Consider the following 13,809-nt stretch of genomic DNA (forward strand, 5'->3'; position numbering starts at 1 on the left):
AAAACGACAGCAACTTGTCTGTTCCCCTTCCCCGCAATTCCCCAGCACTGTTCCCATCCCCCCAATTCCCCAATAAAAAAAGAAAAAAAGAAAAAAAAGAAAGCAAAGCACACAGAAACCTCTGCCCACGTGGTGCTCACTGTCCAGACCAGCGTCATCCAGCAGAACTTTCCTTTGTGACAGATATTCTCTGCGTCTGTGCCCACCACTAACGGAAGATATCAGCCCCGTGAAAGGTGGCCAGTGCCTCTGAGAACCTGACTTTTACATTTTATTTTATTTGAATGCATTTAAATCTACATTCAAATAGCCACATGTGGCCAGTGGCTGCTGTATTGGACCTAGCAACTCTAGGGGCAGCAAATACTAAACAAGATGAGTGATAGACGGTGATGAACGCAATGGAGGAAAATAATCAGAGATGGGGTGGGAGGGGGGATGCAATTTTATTTTTTATTTTATTTTTAAGATTTTATTGGGGAATTGGGGGACAGGAACAGCGTTGGGGAATTGGGGAAGGGAAACAGACAAGTTGCTGTCCTTTTTGTTCTTCAGTCTAGTTATGGAGGGCGTCGGTTCACTAGCCCATGTTGGTATTATCCTTGTGCTCTTCCCTGGTGAGGCAGTTGCTCGCCAGCCATTAGACGGCTGCTCACAGCAGCTCACGGCAGTTCACGCTGGCTGCCAGCCACTCATGGTAGCTCATGGGAGCCCACTGCGGCAGGGGCTACAGCCTACACCTTCACCGGCGACTCAGGGCAGCCCAGCTCCAGGTCAAGCTGTTGTTCACCATCTTAGCTGTGAGGGCGCAGCATCACTGGACCACATGTGGGATCCGAACCGGGGACTTGTTGCTCAGAACTGGCGTCCCTAGTCAACTCTTAACCAACGCACCACTCAGCCGTCCCGGATGCAATTTTAAATAGGGAGTTCAGAAGGGGCCTCCTTGAGAAAGGAGATGAAGGAGGAAGGCGGGCAGATTCCACAGGGACAAGCATGCTAGGCAGCTGGAACAGCATGTGCAAAGGCCCTGGGGTAGGCAGTCCAGACTTGGGTGTTTAGGCTGAGTTGGGGCAGGGGGAAATGCATTGAAGGGTTTGAAGAAAAACACAATATAATCTGATTTAATGTTTAGCCAAGGTGGCACTGGCTGCTGGTCTAAGAAAAGATATCAGCAGTGTAGGACTAGAGTAACAGCAGATGCAGGTGAGGGGAGAGGAGATGAAGAGCCCAGTCTTGGGTGTTAACCTGGACACATCTTAGTTGTCCCAGTCAGAAATGTTATAATCAGTGGGCATTTGTGGAGTGCTTACTCTTTGCTACTATCTGAGGTTGGTGCTACAGCAGCTCTGCTTATCCCTGGGGAAACTGAGGCTCACAGAGGTGCTGTCCTTCAGCCTCCCAGCTCTGGGTGACTGTCTGGGGCCATGGAATGCTCACCCTGCTTGTCTCATCTGTCTTTGGCAGTGGTCAAGCCGGAGATGCTGCAGAAAGCCACCGTGGAGCTGCTGGACCAGGCCTTGTGCGCCAGCCTGTACGGGCACTCGCTCACGGACCAGATGGTGTGTGCTGGCTACCTGGATGGGAAGGTGGATTCCTGCCAGGTGAGTCCTGGTGCTGCAGAAGACCCAGACAATGGGCTACCCACTGAGGTGGGCTGGGAAAGGGCCCCAGGTTTCTGCCCCATGGCCTCCCTCTTCCCAGAGGAGGTCAGTTTCTGGTCCACCACCAGGGTGTCACCTGCTTGATTTTTAGCATGGCTCTGGATTTCTTTCCTTTTAGTTTATATTTTTTGCTCTCATTTCTAAAGGCTGGTGGGTGGGGAAAAGGTAAAAAGAGACTGCTACATGTGTTTAGGTTGCCATATCAAAACCAGAACCTGCAGGAAATGTTGGGAAATGATAAGAGAGTACTTGTGTTTGAGAGTGTAAGAGTCAAGGTGGGCTGGGTGTGATCACAGATCAGGCACTTTAGGAGAATGCCACGGCTACCATTGAGATGTCTGGAGGCTCAAGCAGAGCAGCCATACTGTCAACCTAAGCAAGGAGTGATATTATCAAAGATCTACTGGGATTAGGAGGGAGGAGATGTTGTTGGCTGAGTGGCAGCTCAGCTCGGGCCAGGAATCGAACCGCTGTTGCTCAGAGCTGACACTCTTGAGCGAGTTCTTAACCAATTGAGCCACTCGGCCGGCCCTTTTTTTTTTTTAAGATTTTTTTTTTTAATTGGGGAATTGGGGGAGGGGAACAGTGTTGGGGAATTGGGGAAGGGGACCGGCCAAATTATTGTTCTTCAGTCTTCGTTGTGGAGGGCGCCAGTCACCATCTGGTTTCTGGTTAGCAGCTTGTGGCCTCTAAGCTCCAGGTGCTGTGTTCAATCTTAGTTGTGGGTGGGCATAGCCACCATCCCATGCGGGACTCGAACCATCAGCCTTGTTGTTAAGAGCTCACACTCTATCTACTGAGCTATCTGGGCAGCAGTTCAGCTCAATGTGCCAAGTTCAGTCTTAGTTGTGGGTGGGCATAGCCCACCATCGAACAGGCAATCTTGTTGTTACACCAGCAGAGCCATCCTGCCACCTGTTGGGCAGCTCAGTGACAGCTCAGCTCGGGCGCAGCATCACTGGCCTATGTGGGAATAGAACTGGCAGCACCATTGCTCAGAGCTCGCACTCTTAAGCCAACTCTTCACCAACTGAGCCATTCAGCCGGCCCCTGAACTGAAAGAGATCTTAACGGTCCCATAGTCTGACTGTCCTATTTTATGTTTACAGGAGAGGAAACAGGGTCTGAAATGTGAACTATCAGCCCACACTTTCTCTGTGAGCTCATATGGAGAGGGTTCCCTGTCCAGAGTGCCTTCTCTGACCCTGCAGCTCTGGGATTTGGGGCTGAAGCCAGGGAGCTCTGACCCCTCCTGAGGGTGTGCTTTGTCTCCTAGGGTGACTCGGGAGGCCCCCTGGTCTGTGAGGAGCCCTCTGGCAGGTTCTTCCTGGCCGGCATCGTGAGCTGGGGCATTGGTTGTGCAGAAGCCCGGCGTCCGGGAGTTTATGCCCGAGTGACCAGGCTGCGAGACTGGATCCTGGAGGCGATTGCCATGGCAAGCAAGCCTCTGGCCCCCACGGTGGATCCTGCCCCCACCACCCCCAGTACTGTCTGGCCCACCAGCCCTGAGAGCCGGGTGGTCGACACCCCCACCAAACCCACGCTGGCCCCCAGCTCTGTGCCTCTTGACTCAATGACTGCTTCTAAGCCACAAGGTATTTCCTGGGGAGATAGGCAGAAGTAGGTGTCCCCTCCCTGCAGGGTCAGATCGATTGGTACTGGCTTTTTGAAGCACTCATGGGAAAGAGATGAGTGATTGATTAGTGATGTCTGTCATGAACACAGGTTAAGTCACACTGGCCATCCTTCAGATTTACTGCCTGCCAAAGTCAAGTAGTCCAAGAGGTAAACACAGCATATCCTGAAGGGTCAACAAGAGGCTAACAACCTTGACTGTGGGACCAGGGTGGGAGAGAGACTTAAGAGTTTTCACACATGGGTGTCCTTACATTTTAATATCTTAGAACCCTCATTTCTCTTTAGCCAAGATTTTCCTAGACATGCTTGTGTGCTTCTTTTTCCATATGAAGAGTAAAATAAGCTTTAGTTTTTAACATTTGGTTTATTTTTAATGGTGGTGACAAACACATAACATAAAATCAACCATCTTAAACGTTTTGTGTCTGATTCAGTAGCATTAAGTCTATTAACCTTGTTGGCCTGGGGAAGCCACCTTGATGAACACCTGGGTCTGGTCACACAGTCTACATGTGTCTTCACTTTGTGGTTTCCAAGGACCCAGTTCCAGTCACAGCTCAGATCTGATATTGATCTTCCTGTATGGTCCCATAAACCTGCAGTGCTCTGAGCCCATCAAAACTTGGCCTTATGTAAATGTCACCTACATCCCACCCTGTCCCCAGATCTCATAATAACCTGACTCTCCCTTTGTTTGGTGAACTGCCCCATGGTTCTGGTATCCCCATCCCTTGAAGCCAGCCATAAACCTGACCTTGGGGGCTGTAGGCCTGTGTCTGGCAAGGCTTAGGCTGATGGGGCCAGGGTGCTCTATAATTTTATCTTATCCTTTTTAACCTATACTCCCCAGCTGTGTCACTTACTTGCTGTGAGACCTTAAGACACCTTTAAGCCTGGGTTTCCTCATCTGCATAATGGGGGCAATTTGCCCCAGCCCAGGCAGAGCCAGGAGGCTGCACCCCAGTGTCCCAAGAGCCCTCTGGGTCCAGGTGTTCTTGCTCTGAACTAAGATACCCAGACCCTCCTCTCTTGTCCCTTACAGAGTGTGGGGCCAGGCCGGCGATGGAGAAACCTCCCCGGATCGTGGGGGGGTTAGGAGCCATTGCTGGGGAGGTGCCTTGGCAAGTCAGCCTGAAGGAAGGTTCCCGGCACTTCTGTGGAGCGACAGTGGTAGGGGACCGCTGGCTGCTGTCGGCAGCCCACTGCTTCAACCAGTAAGACCTGCCTCGAGCCAGAAGGGCTGCTCAGCTTGCCCCATCATCACGGGGTCCCCACCCCAGCCCCATCAAATCCTCATGCATTCAGAAACCACTTATGACCAAGCATGTGGCCATCTATATGATAGATGTATAGTAGAGGCCACAGTAGAGGCAGCCCCCGCCCCCGGTTCCTACCCCACCCACCCCACCCCAGGGCCTCTGGATGTCCAATGGCAAATGAGAGGGTAGAACATGAAGGAGAAGTGGGGAGCCTTGGGGGAGTCATCTCAAGGACCCAGGCCTGGGCTGCCACTTCTGGGAGGACAATCTGTTGAACTGGTCTTTGGGGGACAAATAGGGGCCAACTGGGGGTAGTGGGTGTGTGCCAAGTGCTCCTTCCCCTTAGCTGCACAGCCAGATGGCTTCAGTCTTCGAGTCATAAAGCTGTAAGGGCCTCTGGTGCCGCTGGGCCAATTCCCTCTTGTTACAGAAAAGCAAATGAGGCCCAAAGGGGCTCCCTGCCTTGCCCCTGGTCCTCCAGCCTGGGACCGCTTTTGGGGAGAGGCTGTGTGCCCCCCTCATCCTCCTGGTGCCCCTCCCCAGAATCTGGGCCCTGTAACTCTACCTGGCCCCCTGGGGGCAGCAGGAGTTTCTGAGCAGCCCCTTGTCAGCAGCACGAAGGTGGAGCTGGTGCGGGCCCACCTGGGCACCGTGTCCCTCACGGGCATTGGTGGGAGCCCAGTGAAAATGGGGCTCAAGAGGGCAGTGCTGCATCCCCAGTACAACCCCAGCATCCTGGACTTTGACGTGGCTGTCCTGGAGCTGGCCCGGCCCCTGGTCTTCAACAAGTACATCCAGCCCATCTGCCTGCCCCTGGCCATCCAGAAGTTCCCTGCAGGCCGCAAGTGCATGATCTCTGGCTGGGGTAACATGCAGGAGGGAAATGGTGAGTTCCTGGCGGGGTCTCTGCTCCTACCACCTGCAGACCACTTGCTTCTGCACTCCTCCAGGAGTTGCAAACTCTGGCCCACAGGTCCAATGTGGCTGCATTTTATAAATAAAGTTTGGTTGGCACACAGCCACGCCCATTCGGTTTACAGATGGCCTGGGGCCGCTTTCCTGCTACTAAAGCAATCCTGACAGAGACTGGCTTGTAAAAGCCCAAAATACTTACTCTGTAGCCCTTTCTAGAAAAAGTTTGGAAGACCCTTTTGTGATATACCCTTCAGAGCCTTCAAGAATAAATGCTTCCTTTGAAACCTCAGAGTGGCTTCCCCACAGGCCACCCAAGGTGCTGGAGACAGTGGTGAGATTCTAGGGCTCCAAGTTGGGTCCCTGGGCTCTATCTCCTTCTCGCTGTGAGCCTCAGTTTCTTCGCCTGCAGGATTGGGATGGTACCTCACGCTCAAGCTGTTGTCAGAGCTAATGTGGATATTGAATGGTGATCACTCTATAAATGGCGTGGGGGGTGTCTCCTTTTCTGTAGCAACGAAGCCTGACACTCTTCAGCAAGCGTCCGTGGGCATCATAGATCAGAAGGTGTGCAGCGTGCTCTACAACTTCTCGCTGACGGACAGGATGCTCTGTGCCGGCTTCCTGGAGGGCAAGGTGGACTCCTGCCAGGTAGCGTTCACAGACAGGATTGGGGATATCCCAACGCAGTATCCACACCCTCCCACCCAGCAACGCTACTTGTGCAGACGCAAGGACAGAAGGAAAAGGCTTTTCAGTGCAGCAGAGTTGAGCAGGGAGAATCTGGGATGAACCCAATGTCTTGAAATGTGTAATCTGGAGAACTGACAGTTCTCCGATGCGAGCAGATAGGGAGCCACTTACAAAGTACAAGGTAGAGCCATACAAATACATGCACTGCGTTTAAAGATGCACAGTACGTGCTAACTGGAAAAGCTAACCACAGATGAGTACACAATACTGACCATGCTGTCCAATAAGATGACGAGTGCTACTCCCAGGGAGGTGGGGCACTGGGTGGGGGCGGAATTGTATCAGTACCTGTGTCCGTGTGTCCCCAGGCAGTGTTCTCCTGCCCCACTGATGGGTCTCTCCCATTGTGAGGACCCAGGAGAGCCTGGCAGCAGTCTCTGCAGAGGGCGTCAGATGGTCACAGCAAGCCCTCTTTCCTTCTTTTTTAGGGTGATTCTGGGGGACCTCTGGCCTGTGAGGAGACCCCTGGTGTGTTTTATCTGGCGGGGATTGTCAGCTGGGGGATCGGCTGTGCTCAGGCCAAGAAACCCGGAGTGTACACACGAATCACCAGGCTGAAGGACTGGATCCTGGACACCATGTCCTCCCAGCCCCTCCCCACACCTGCCCCCTCCACCACAAGGACACCTGCCACCAGCAGCTATGCTCCCAGGACAACAGCAGGCTTCACAGTCCTGGGTGTAACAGCCAGCAGACCCACCCTCCGGGCCACCAGCCAACCTGCCAATAGGACCGCCACTGCTATGAGCACCACTGCTAGGGGGCACACGCCACTTCCAAATGTGCCATGGACCACCATGGGCTCCCAGCTACCAGGTAACAGAGGAATGCAGTCACACATGTGGGGGTCCCGTATCGGTCAGCTAGGTCTGCTGTCACCATGTCCCACAGTCTGGGTGACTTAAACAACAGACATTTGTTCTCTCCCAGTCCTGGAGACTGGAATCTGAGGTCAAGATGTCAACAGGACTGGTTCCCTCTGAGGCCTCTCTCCTTGGCATGTGGACGTCGTCTTCTCCCTGTGTCCCTGTCCCTCTGTGCGTGTCTGTGTCCTGATCTCCTCTTAGAAGGACACAAGTCAGATTGAATCAGGGCCCACCCTAGTGACCTCACATTACCTTGATCAACCCTGTAAAGACCCCATTTCCCATACAGTCACATCCTGAGGTCCTGTGGGTCAGGACTCCCAACTTCTGGATTTGCGGGGGGACACAGTCTAGCCCATCATTGGTACTGACAGCCAGGGACACGGGCACTGATTGGGCAGACTTACACTGTCTAGTGGCAAACACCTTATCCTGTAACCTGTCTGCTCCCATTGTAAAAAGGAGACTTCAGGGCACAGGGAGTCCCTGGGCAGGGGTCTCTGTTAGGGCAGTTGTCCGTCCATTCATCCCGTGCTCACAAAGCCCTCCTCTCTGCCAGGCCCCGTGCTAAGTTTGGGTGCAACAGGGAGCCAGGTACTGAAGAAACACACACCTAATAGAATGACAGGAGTCAGGAGTTAAAGACAATGCAGGACAAAGCTGGGGCACAGGGTCAGCTGGTCCCCAAGTTCCCTGCTATGGGCTGTGGGTGCAGGGGAGGCCTAACTGGCTGGTAGAGACACTGAAAGAAAATGTACCAAGATCTTTCCACTCACGTTGAAAATGCCGGGTTCACTTTTACTATTAGAGCTTTGTGAAATTGCTACATTTGTAGTTCAAAGCCCCATCAGATACAGGCAATGTCATGTAGCTCCAGCTAAGGCAAAAGCCATCTGTACTGTCTATGGGACTAGAGAGAAAGCACTCTGGCTTCTGCATGACATGGGGTGTGCCTGGTGAACCCCCATCCCCCTCATCTTGGTTTTGAGGGACAGAATGGCCACGCAAGCGGAGCTCAGTAGAGAGGAAGGGGCTCTCTGGGAAAAGATGAAAGTGGGCAGGGCCCAGCAGAAGGTGCTGCCCCCCCTACCCCCACCCCAGCCTGGCTCTGGGCCACAAGCGACCCCACCCCCTGCCTCTGCCTCTGGGCACACAGCCCCAGCAGACCTGAACTTGGTGCGCTCACATCCAGATTCTGGGGGTCATGTCTGGTCTGGCTCCACTGAAGTGGGGAGGCAGGGGTGCTGGGATCATGCTGCTTCTGGGGGCCACCGAAGGGAGCAGGTGCTCAGCACAGAGAGCTGCTGGTCTCTGCAGGCTGCACTCATCTTCCTACTCACTGTGGACTTGCCCAGAACTCCCCAGTGTCTTGGTACTTGTCGTTCCCTCCAGTGACTCCCTACAGAGACTGATCCAGGGAAATGACTCTGCCTCTGTCCTCCATCATCAGTCCCCTTCCCTGGGCCTCCACTAAGCCCCCAGTGTCCTTCAGCTCAGGGGTGTGTGTGCATAACTTAACCCCATTACAAAGAAGTTGGGGGGAAACCACATAATCCCACTGCCCTATCCTGACCTTCATGCCATGTCATGAGGGTGTTTTTCCCTTCCCCGCTGCATATGTTCATACAGTGTCCTGGTCCCAGCAGCCTAAGTCACCCAGACACAGACCTGAACCATAAGGTTATGGGCTCTTTGCAATGAGGCAGCCCAAAGGAACCAGGGGTCGCTCACCAAACAATGGAAGTCAGGTTGTCATGGGACCTGGGGGCAGAGTGTGGTGTAGGTGACTTAGATGAAGCAATTTCGATGGGCTCAGAGCAAAACAGACCATGTGCCAAGGGCCTGGACGTGGATCTGGAGGGTAAAGAGGACCCAGGTCCTGTCTCCTTGGAAACCACAGTTTAGAGGTGACGGGTGGAGTCCAGAAGCCCCTTGTTTGAGCCCTGCTCCTGGACTGGAAATCCAGGCAGTCTCGGCGACTTAGACCTTCAGGCCTGAGGGGGCCCTTTCGTTCACATAGCTCTGCTTGGTGACAACAGTTTCTGCCAGTATGAGTTTAGGGCACAAGGTTTCCAGCCAGGCCCTGGGAGACCAGTTGTTTGATACTTTATAGTTAGCCCATTCTTAGGTGAAACAGTTTTTTGTTAACTCCTGACTTTGTCTGGGCCTCCAGCCTGACGATTTTCACTTTTCTAGTAGCTACAGGCTGCAAGTTCTTAACTTGGGGGCCCAGAGGTGGAGGAAGCCCCTGAAATGGCAGCATTGTCCATTGTGGGGGTGGTGTTTCCAGGAGGAGGGGCTGCAGCTTCGCCAGGCCTCTTGGTTCTGGGCAAGGTCCAGATGGTGTCAGGAAGATGGAGGAGGTGGGGCTGGCGGGACTGGGCAGGAGGCCTTTTGTCTCCCCCTCCCTCCTTCCAGCTGACGCTGGGACAGGAGGGCCTTTCCCAAAGCTGCAGTACAGGGGAGTCAGGCAGTACTGGGTGGTGGAAGAGTGCTGGGGAAGGGGCCCAGCTCCAGAGTTGGAAAATGCCCTGTGGGGATTAGGTGGGTAGGAGTACCCCCGCTGGGTGAGAATGGGTCCTTTGCAGCATCCTCTTGAAAGCACCTTGTTCTTTCTACAGTTGTGTTCTGAAGGTGCACCTTGTGCTGGGTGTGTGGGTGGAGAACGTCTAAGAAGACAGGTTAGCGCAGGAGCTGATGGGACCCGGCAAGGTCCTCCCGGGCAGTGGCTTTGGGGAGTCCCAAGGCTTTTCGAGGCGTGTCCCTTACTCCACTCAAGGGGCTGCGTGGAGGAGGCCCCGTGTATCCACCCGCCAACCCGCGCTCCCCGTCCCGTCCAGCAGACTGCGGCCTGGCGCCAGTGGCAGCACTGACCAGGATCGTGGGTGGCAGCGCCGCGGGTCGCGGGGAGTGGCCGTGGCAGGTGAGCCTGTGGCTGCGGCGCCGGGAGCACCGCTGCGGGGCCGTGCTGGTCGCTGAGAGGTGGCTGTTGTCTGCGGCGCACTGCTTCGACGTGTGAGTCCGGCCCGCCCCCAATGCCTCAGCCCGTCTGTGGTTCACCGAACCAACCTGTGGCCCGAAAACTTACTATGTCATGCCTCCGCGTCTTTGCCTGGAATCCTCCCCGACCCCGAGCCTGACCATAGGGGAATGCAGGGGCCCAGTCCGCCCCCGGGCCCCCACCAAACCCGGGGCCGCAGCCTCCCTGCCCAGGGTCAGGCATCTTGGGGGAACTGCGGGACATCTCCATCTTTGCCCCACCCCACTCCACACACTGGGGAGTCCCCTTCTTGGTAGGCTGCTCAGTAAATTGAGCAGGCAAGGGACCCTGCCCTCCATGGAGACGCCCAAGTCTTGAATGCGCACTTTGCGCCTCGCGGGGCCCCTCTGACCACCAAAGCCCTAATATTGGGCAGAAATGAAGACGACATGTGGTGTCACCTCCTTGCCCGAGTGGGCGCATTTCCGACATGGGCACCTCTCACTGTCCCAGGAAGGGACAACTCAGACTCATTGAGCAACCTGGGGCCCAAAGAGGTCAAGTGCCCTGCCCAAGGTCCCAAGACGACCGCTGGAGGCACAGGCGAGACCTTGGACACAGCACCACCGGGCCGAGTCCAGGGGAGCCTCAGGCGGGCGGGGGCCATGGTGCAGGGCTCCAGGCCAATATCTGACCTCACGCGCCCTGCAGCTACGGGGACCCCAAGCAGTGGGCAGCCTTCCTGGGCACTCCGTTCCTGAGCGGCGCCGACGGGCAGCTGGAGCGTGTGGCGCGTATCTACAAGCATCCCTTCTATAACCTCTACACGCTCGACTACGATGTGGCGCTGCTTGAGCTGGCGGCGCCTGTGCGCCGTAACCGCCTGGTGCGACCCATCTGCCTGCCGGAGCCCGCACCCCAACCCCTCGATGGCGCGCGCTGCATCATCACTGGCTGGGGCTCGGTGCGTGAAGGAGGTACGCGTGGTCGGGTCCCTGCACCCTCGGGGACTAAGGGCCCGGGGGCGTCGGGAAGGCCCCCAGCCCCACCGGTTCGTCTCGCTTGCAGGCTCCATGGCGCGGCAGCTGCAGAAAGCAGCGGTGCGCCTCCTCAGCGAGCAGGCCTGTCGCCGCTACTATCCGGTGCAGATCAGCAGCCGCATGCTGTGCGCCGGCTTCCCGCACGGCGGCGTGGACAGCTGCTCCGTGAGTGCACTCTGCAGTTGAAATAGGGGTTCTGCGGTGCCCAGATCCCACCCATCGGGAAGGAGGGTGAGGTTCCGGTAATTCTAAAGCCCATCAGCCAAGCCTCACTCTCCGGTGCAAACTTGAGCTGATCAAGCAGGGCACTTCCTCCGCCTCCAAGTTTTCACTCAACCACCGTTTATTGGGCATGGGCGTCTGTCATGAGCCAGTTCCCACCCACTCCGCCATCCCTTCCCCTGGACCTGCAGAGGAGGGACAGGGACATGCTGCAGTGTGAGGCACTGTTCTGCTTGGGGACCACAGCGGCAGGTGTCCACAAGTCTGCCAGCCAGATGAGATGGCTCATCCTGACATTGAACCCATTTCCCAGATATTATAAAAGTGAGGTTCAAAAGGGTAGTTACTTATCTGGGGTCACACAGGGGCCCCAGGCAACACTTGTGTGGTGGCCAGCCACCCAGGGCGTACTAATCAAGTGGTGGTACTGGTCTTCTCTGAGTGCCTTTCCTCTCTCCTCCCTTCAGGGTGATGCTGGGGGACCCCTGGCTTGCCGGGAGCCCTCCGGACGGTGGGTGCTAACTGGGGTCACCAGCTGGGGCTATGGCTGCGGACGGCCCCACTTCCCTGGTGTCTACACCAGGGTGGCTGCCGTAAGAGGCTGGATCGGACAGAACATCCAGGAGTGACCGCCCTGAGGTTGCCCAGGCCTGAGAGGAGAGATATGAAAGCAGTAGGAACCAGCTGGCCACCCAGCCCAAGGATGGGAGTCCAGGTGGTGGGAGGGCAGCGGGTGCAGTTTTACTGCGTATTGCGCTCCAATAAACAGCTCCTTGTCCCTAGCTTGCTGGCTCAGCACCTCCATATCACAGCCAGAACCACTTGCCTGCTTGTCACCCAGGGCCCAGAGACGGGAGGAAGAATGGAGTACAGAGAGCAAGGCCTCCCAGGGAGAGGGTTACCCCCCAGACTTTGGGGCTGGGCGTTCAGCCTCATCTTCAAGGTTCCCTTCTGTGTGAACACAGCCCCCATCATCCATGGAACACAGTAGCATCGAGGGGAAAGATAGCCAGGGTGGCTGAATCTGGGCAACCTTCTCTCTCGAAGGCCCCCTGCAGGGAAGAGTCACAGGGCTCTCTCCACCACCCCCACTCAGCAATTTATCAACCCACCCCCAGGAGGTCACAGCTCAGGTGGGTCTGACCACACACAAACCCCCTCCCCCAGGTCCACACGAGGATTCTATGACCCAGGGCGTGAGGTGGACGGGCACACCAGGGGAGGTGCCACCGGGCTGCCAGCACTTTGGGAAGTCCCAGGGCCCCCAAGTCCCCAGCTACACTCGCTGGCAGTGGGAGGTGGGTTGGGCGAAGGGAAGGGCAGAGTCCCAACTGTCCCAGCACCAGCCTTATTCTCATAAACCAAGGGCTGGCAGCCCGCACACGCAAGCCCCCGCCTCACAAAAAGCATTTATGGAAATGGAGCAAGGGGTGAGGGTGGAGGCGGCCTGCAGACTGGGACAGGCCATGCGCGTCCAGGTCACATGTTGGCTCGTTCCCGCTGGAGCCGAGAGTTGTAGGCGCGGGACACGGTGTTCCAGGCGTCCATGTAGCGGTCCATGCACATGGCGATGCACTTCTGGAGGCGGGGAAGGCGCGCGGCTCAGCTCGGGTTCCCACACGACGGGCGCCCTCAACCCCAGGCAGCGGCCCGACTGCATCCCCCCGTTAGTACGCGGCACGAACATAGGATACCCCTGCCGGTCCCGGTCCGCGGCCCCCACCAATGCTGCGGGTCTCACCTGCTCCGAATTGTCTAGGGAGCCTCCCGGCTTCCCGATGCACTTCCGGAAGCACTTGTCCGTCATCCTCTGTGGGGACACGCGAGCCCTCAGCCGCGATGCCCGCCCCCAGGCGGACCCCGTCGCCCTTGGCCCCCACCCCAGCCCCGGACCTGCAGAAGCTCCTGCGCGTTGGCCACGGCGATCTGCACCTTCACCTGCTCCATGATAAGCCCCGGGTCCAGCTTGCCGCCGCCGCCAGAGCCCCCGAAATCCGAACCGAAACCGCCCTCCATGGCTCTGCAAAGTCAACCAGACCGAGGCCGCGTGTGCCGACCCGTACCTGCGCCGGAAGTCGGCCGCCCAGAGCTCCATGGGAAATGGAGTCCGGGCGTGCTGGGGGCGGGGCGACGGGCGGGACTACGGGCTGGACTACGATTCCCACAAATTCGCGAGGACTTTCTGCTCATGCGTAGGCGGGACTGCGCTGGGAGGGTGTGGGTATGACCCAGCTCCAGGAGAGGCGCTGGTCCTATGCAGGGCTGTTGCTCGGTAATCAGGTTCGGTCCTTGGCTCATCCCACCGCACGTGCCTACGGGGCAGTGGTGCGTGTACCCTGCGCGCTGCAGTGAGGGTGGTGCCGGGAGGAACCAACGGGCCTCACTTGACGGAGAGCACAGGCCATGTTGGAAGCTCTGGTAGAAAAACAATGCAAAACACTAGGTTAGGATGTGGAGCTTGTCTACACCTGCCAG

The 13,809-nt window shown here is 56.6% G+C and overlaps 2 protein-coding genes and 1 long non-coding RNA gene across 15 annotated transcripts in view; 1 reads left to right on the forward strand and 2 right to left on the reverse strand.

Annotated features, from left to right (window-relative positions):
* Positions 1-11,987, forward strand: part of TMPRSS9 (transmembrane serine protease 9) — a 42,603-nt gene extending 30,616 nt beyond the window's left edge. For 10 of the 13 annotated variants that reach the window (XM_019657242.1, XM_019657240.1, XM_019657241.1 and 7 more), the window contains 8 exons: positions 1,468-1,604; positions 2,941-3,259; positions 4,345-4,516; positions 5,176-5,447; positions 5,988-6,124; positions 6,655-7,042; positions 9,933-10,107; positions 10,784-11,338. In XM_019657242.1, the coding sequence (XP_019512787.1) occupies positions 1,468-1,604; positions 2,941-3,259; positions 4,345-4,516; positions 5,176-5,447; positions 5,988-6,124; positions 6,655-7,042; positions 9,933-10,107; positions 10,784-11,303 (2,120 nt within the window). In that variant the 3' untranslated portion in view covers positions 11,304-11,338. Of the gene's footprint in view, positions 1-1,467; positions 1,605-2,940; positions 3,260-4,344; positions 4,517-5,175; positions 5,448-5,987; positions 6,125-6,654; positions 7,043-9,932; positions 10,108-10,783; positions 11,339-11,801 lie in introns of those variants that run through there. The other 3 variants (XM_019657249.1, XM_019657238.1, XM_019657239.1) reach the window with 3 other exon arrangements.
* LOC109390603 (uncharacterized) lies at positions 7,865-10,058 on the reverse strand. The gene is made up of 2 exons (XR_002125606.1): positions 9,967-10,058; positions 7,865-9,761 (listed from the first exon to the last, which is right to left on the reverse strand). It is a non-coding gene; the product is annotated as an uncharacterized LOC109390603 (long non-coding RNA).
* Positions 11,988-12,724: 737 nt separating the features above from the next.
* On the reverse strand, positions 12,725-13,406 carry TIMM13 (translocase of inner mitochondrial membrane 13). The gene is made up of 3 exons (XM_019657254.1): positions 13,228-13,406; positions 13,076-13,144; positions 12,725-12,912 (listed from the first exon to the last, which is right to left on the reverse strand). Exons 1-3 carry the CDS (start codon positions 13,348-13,350, stop codon positions 12,814-12,816), a joined length of 291 nt encoding a protein of 96 aa, XP_019512799.1. The 5' UTR covers positions 13,351-13,406; the 3' UTR covers positions 12,725-12,813.
* Positions 13,407-13,809: the final 403 nt, after the last annotated feature.

This window comes from Hipposideros armiger, unplaced genomic scaffold, assembly GCF_001890085.2.
Source record: "Hipposideros armiger isolate ML-2016 unplaced genomic scaffold, ASM189008v1 scaffold_275, whole genome shotgun sequence".
NCBI lineage: Eukaryota > Metazoa > Chordata > Mammalia > Chiroptera > Hipposideridae > Hipposideros > Hipposideros armiger.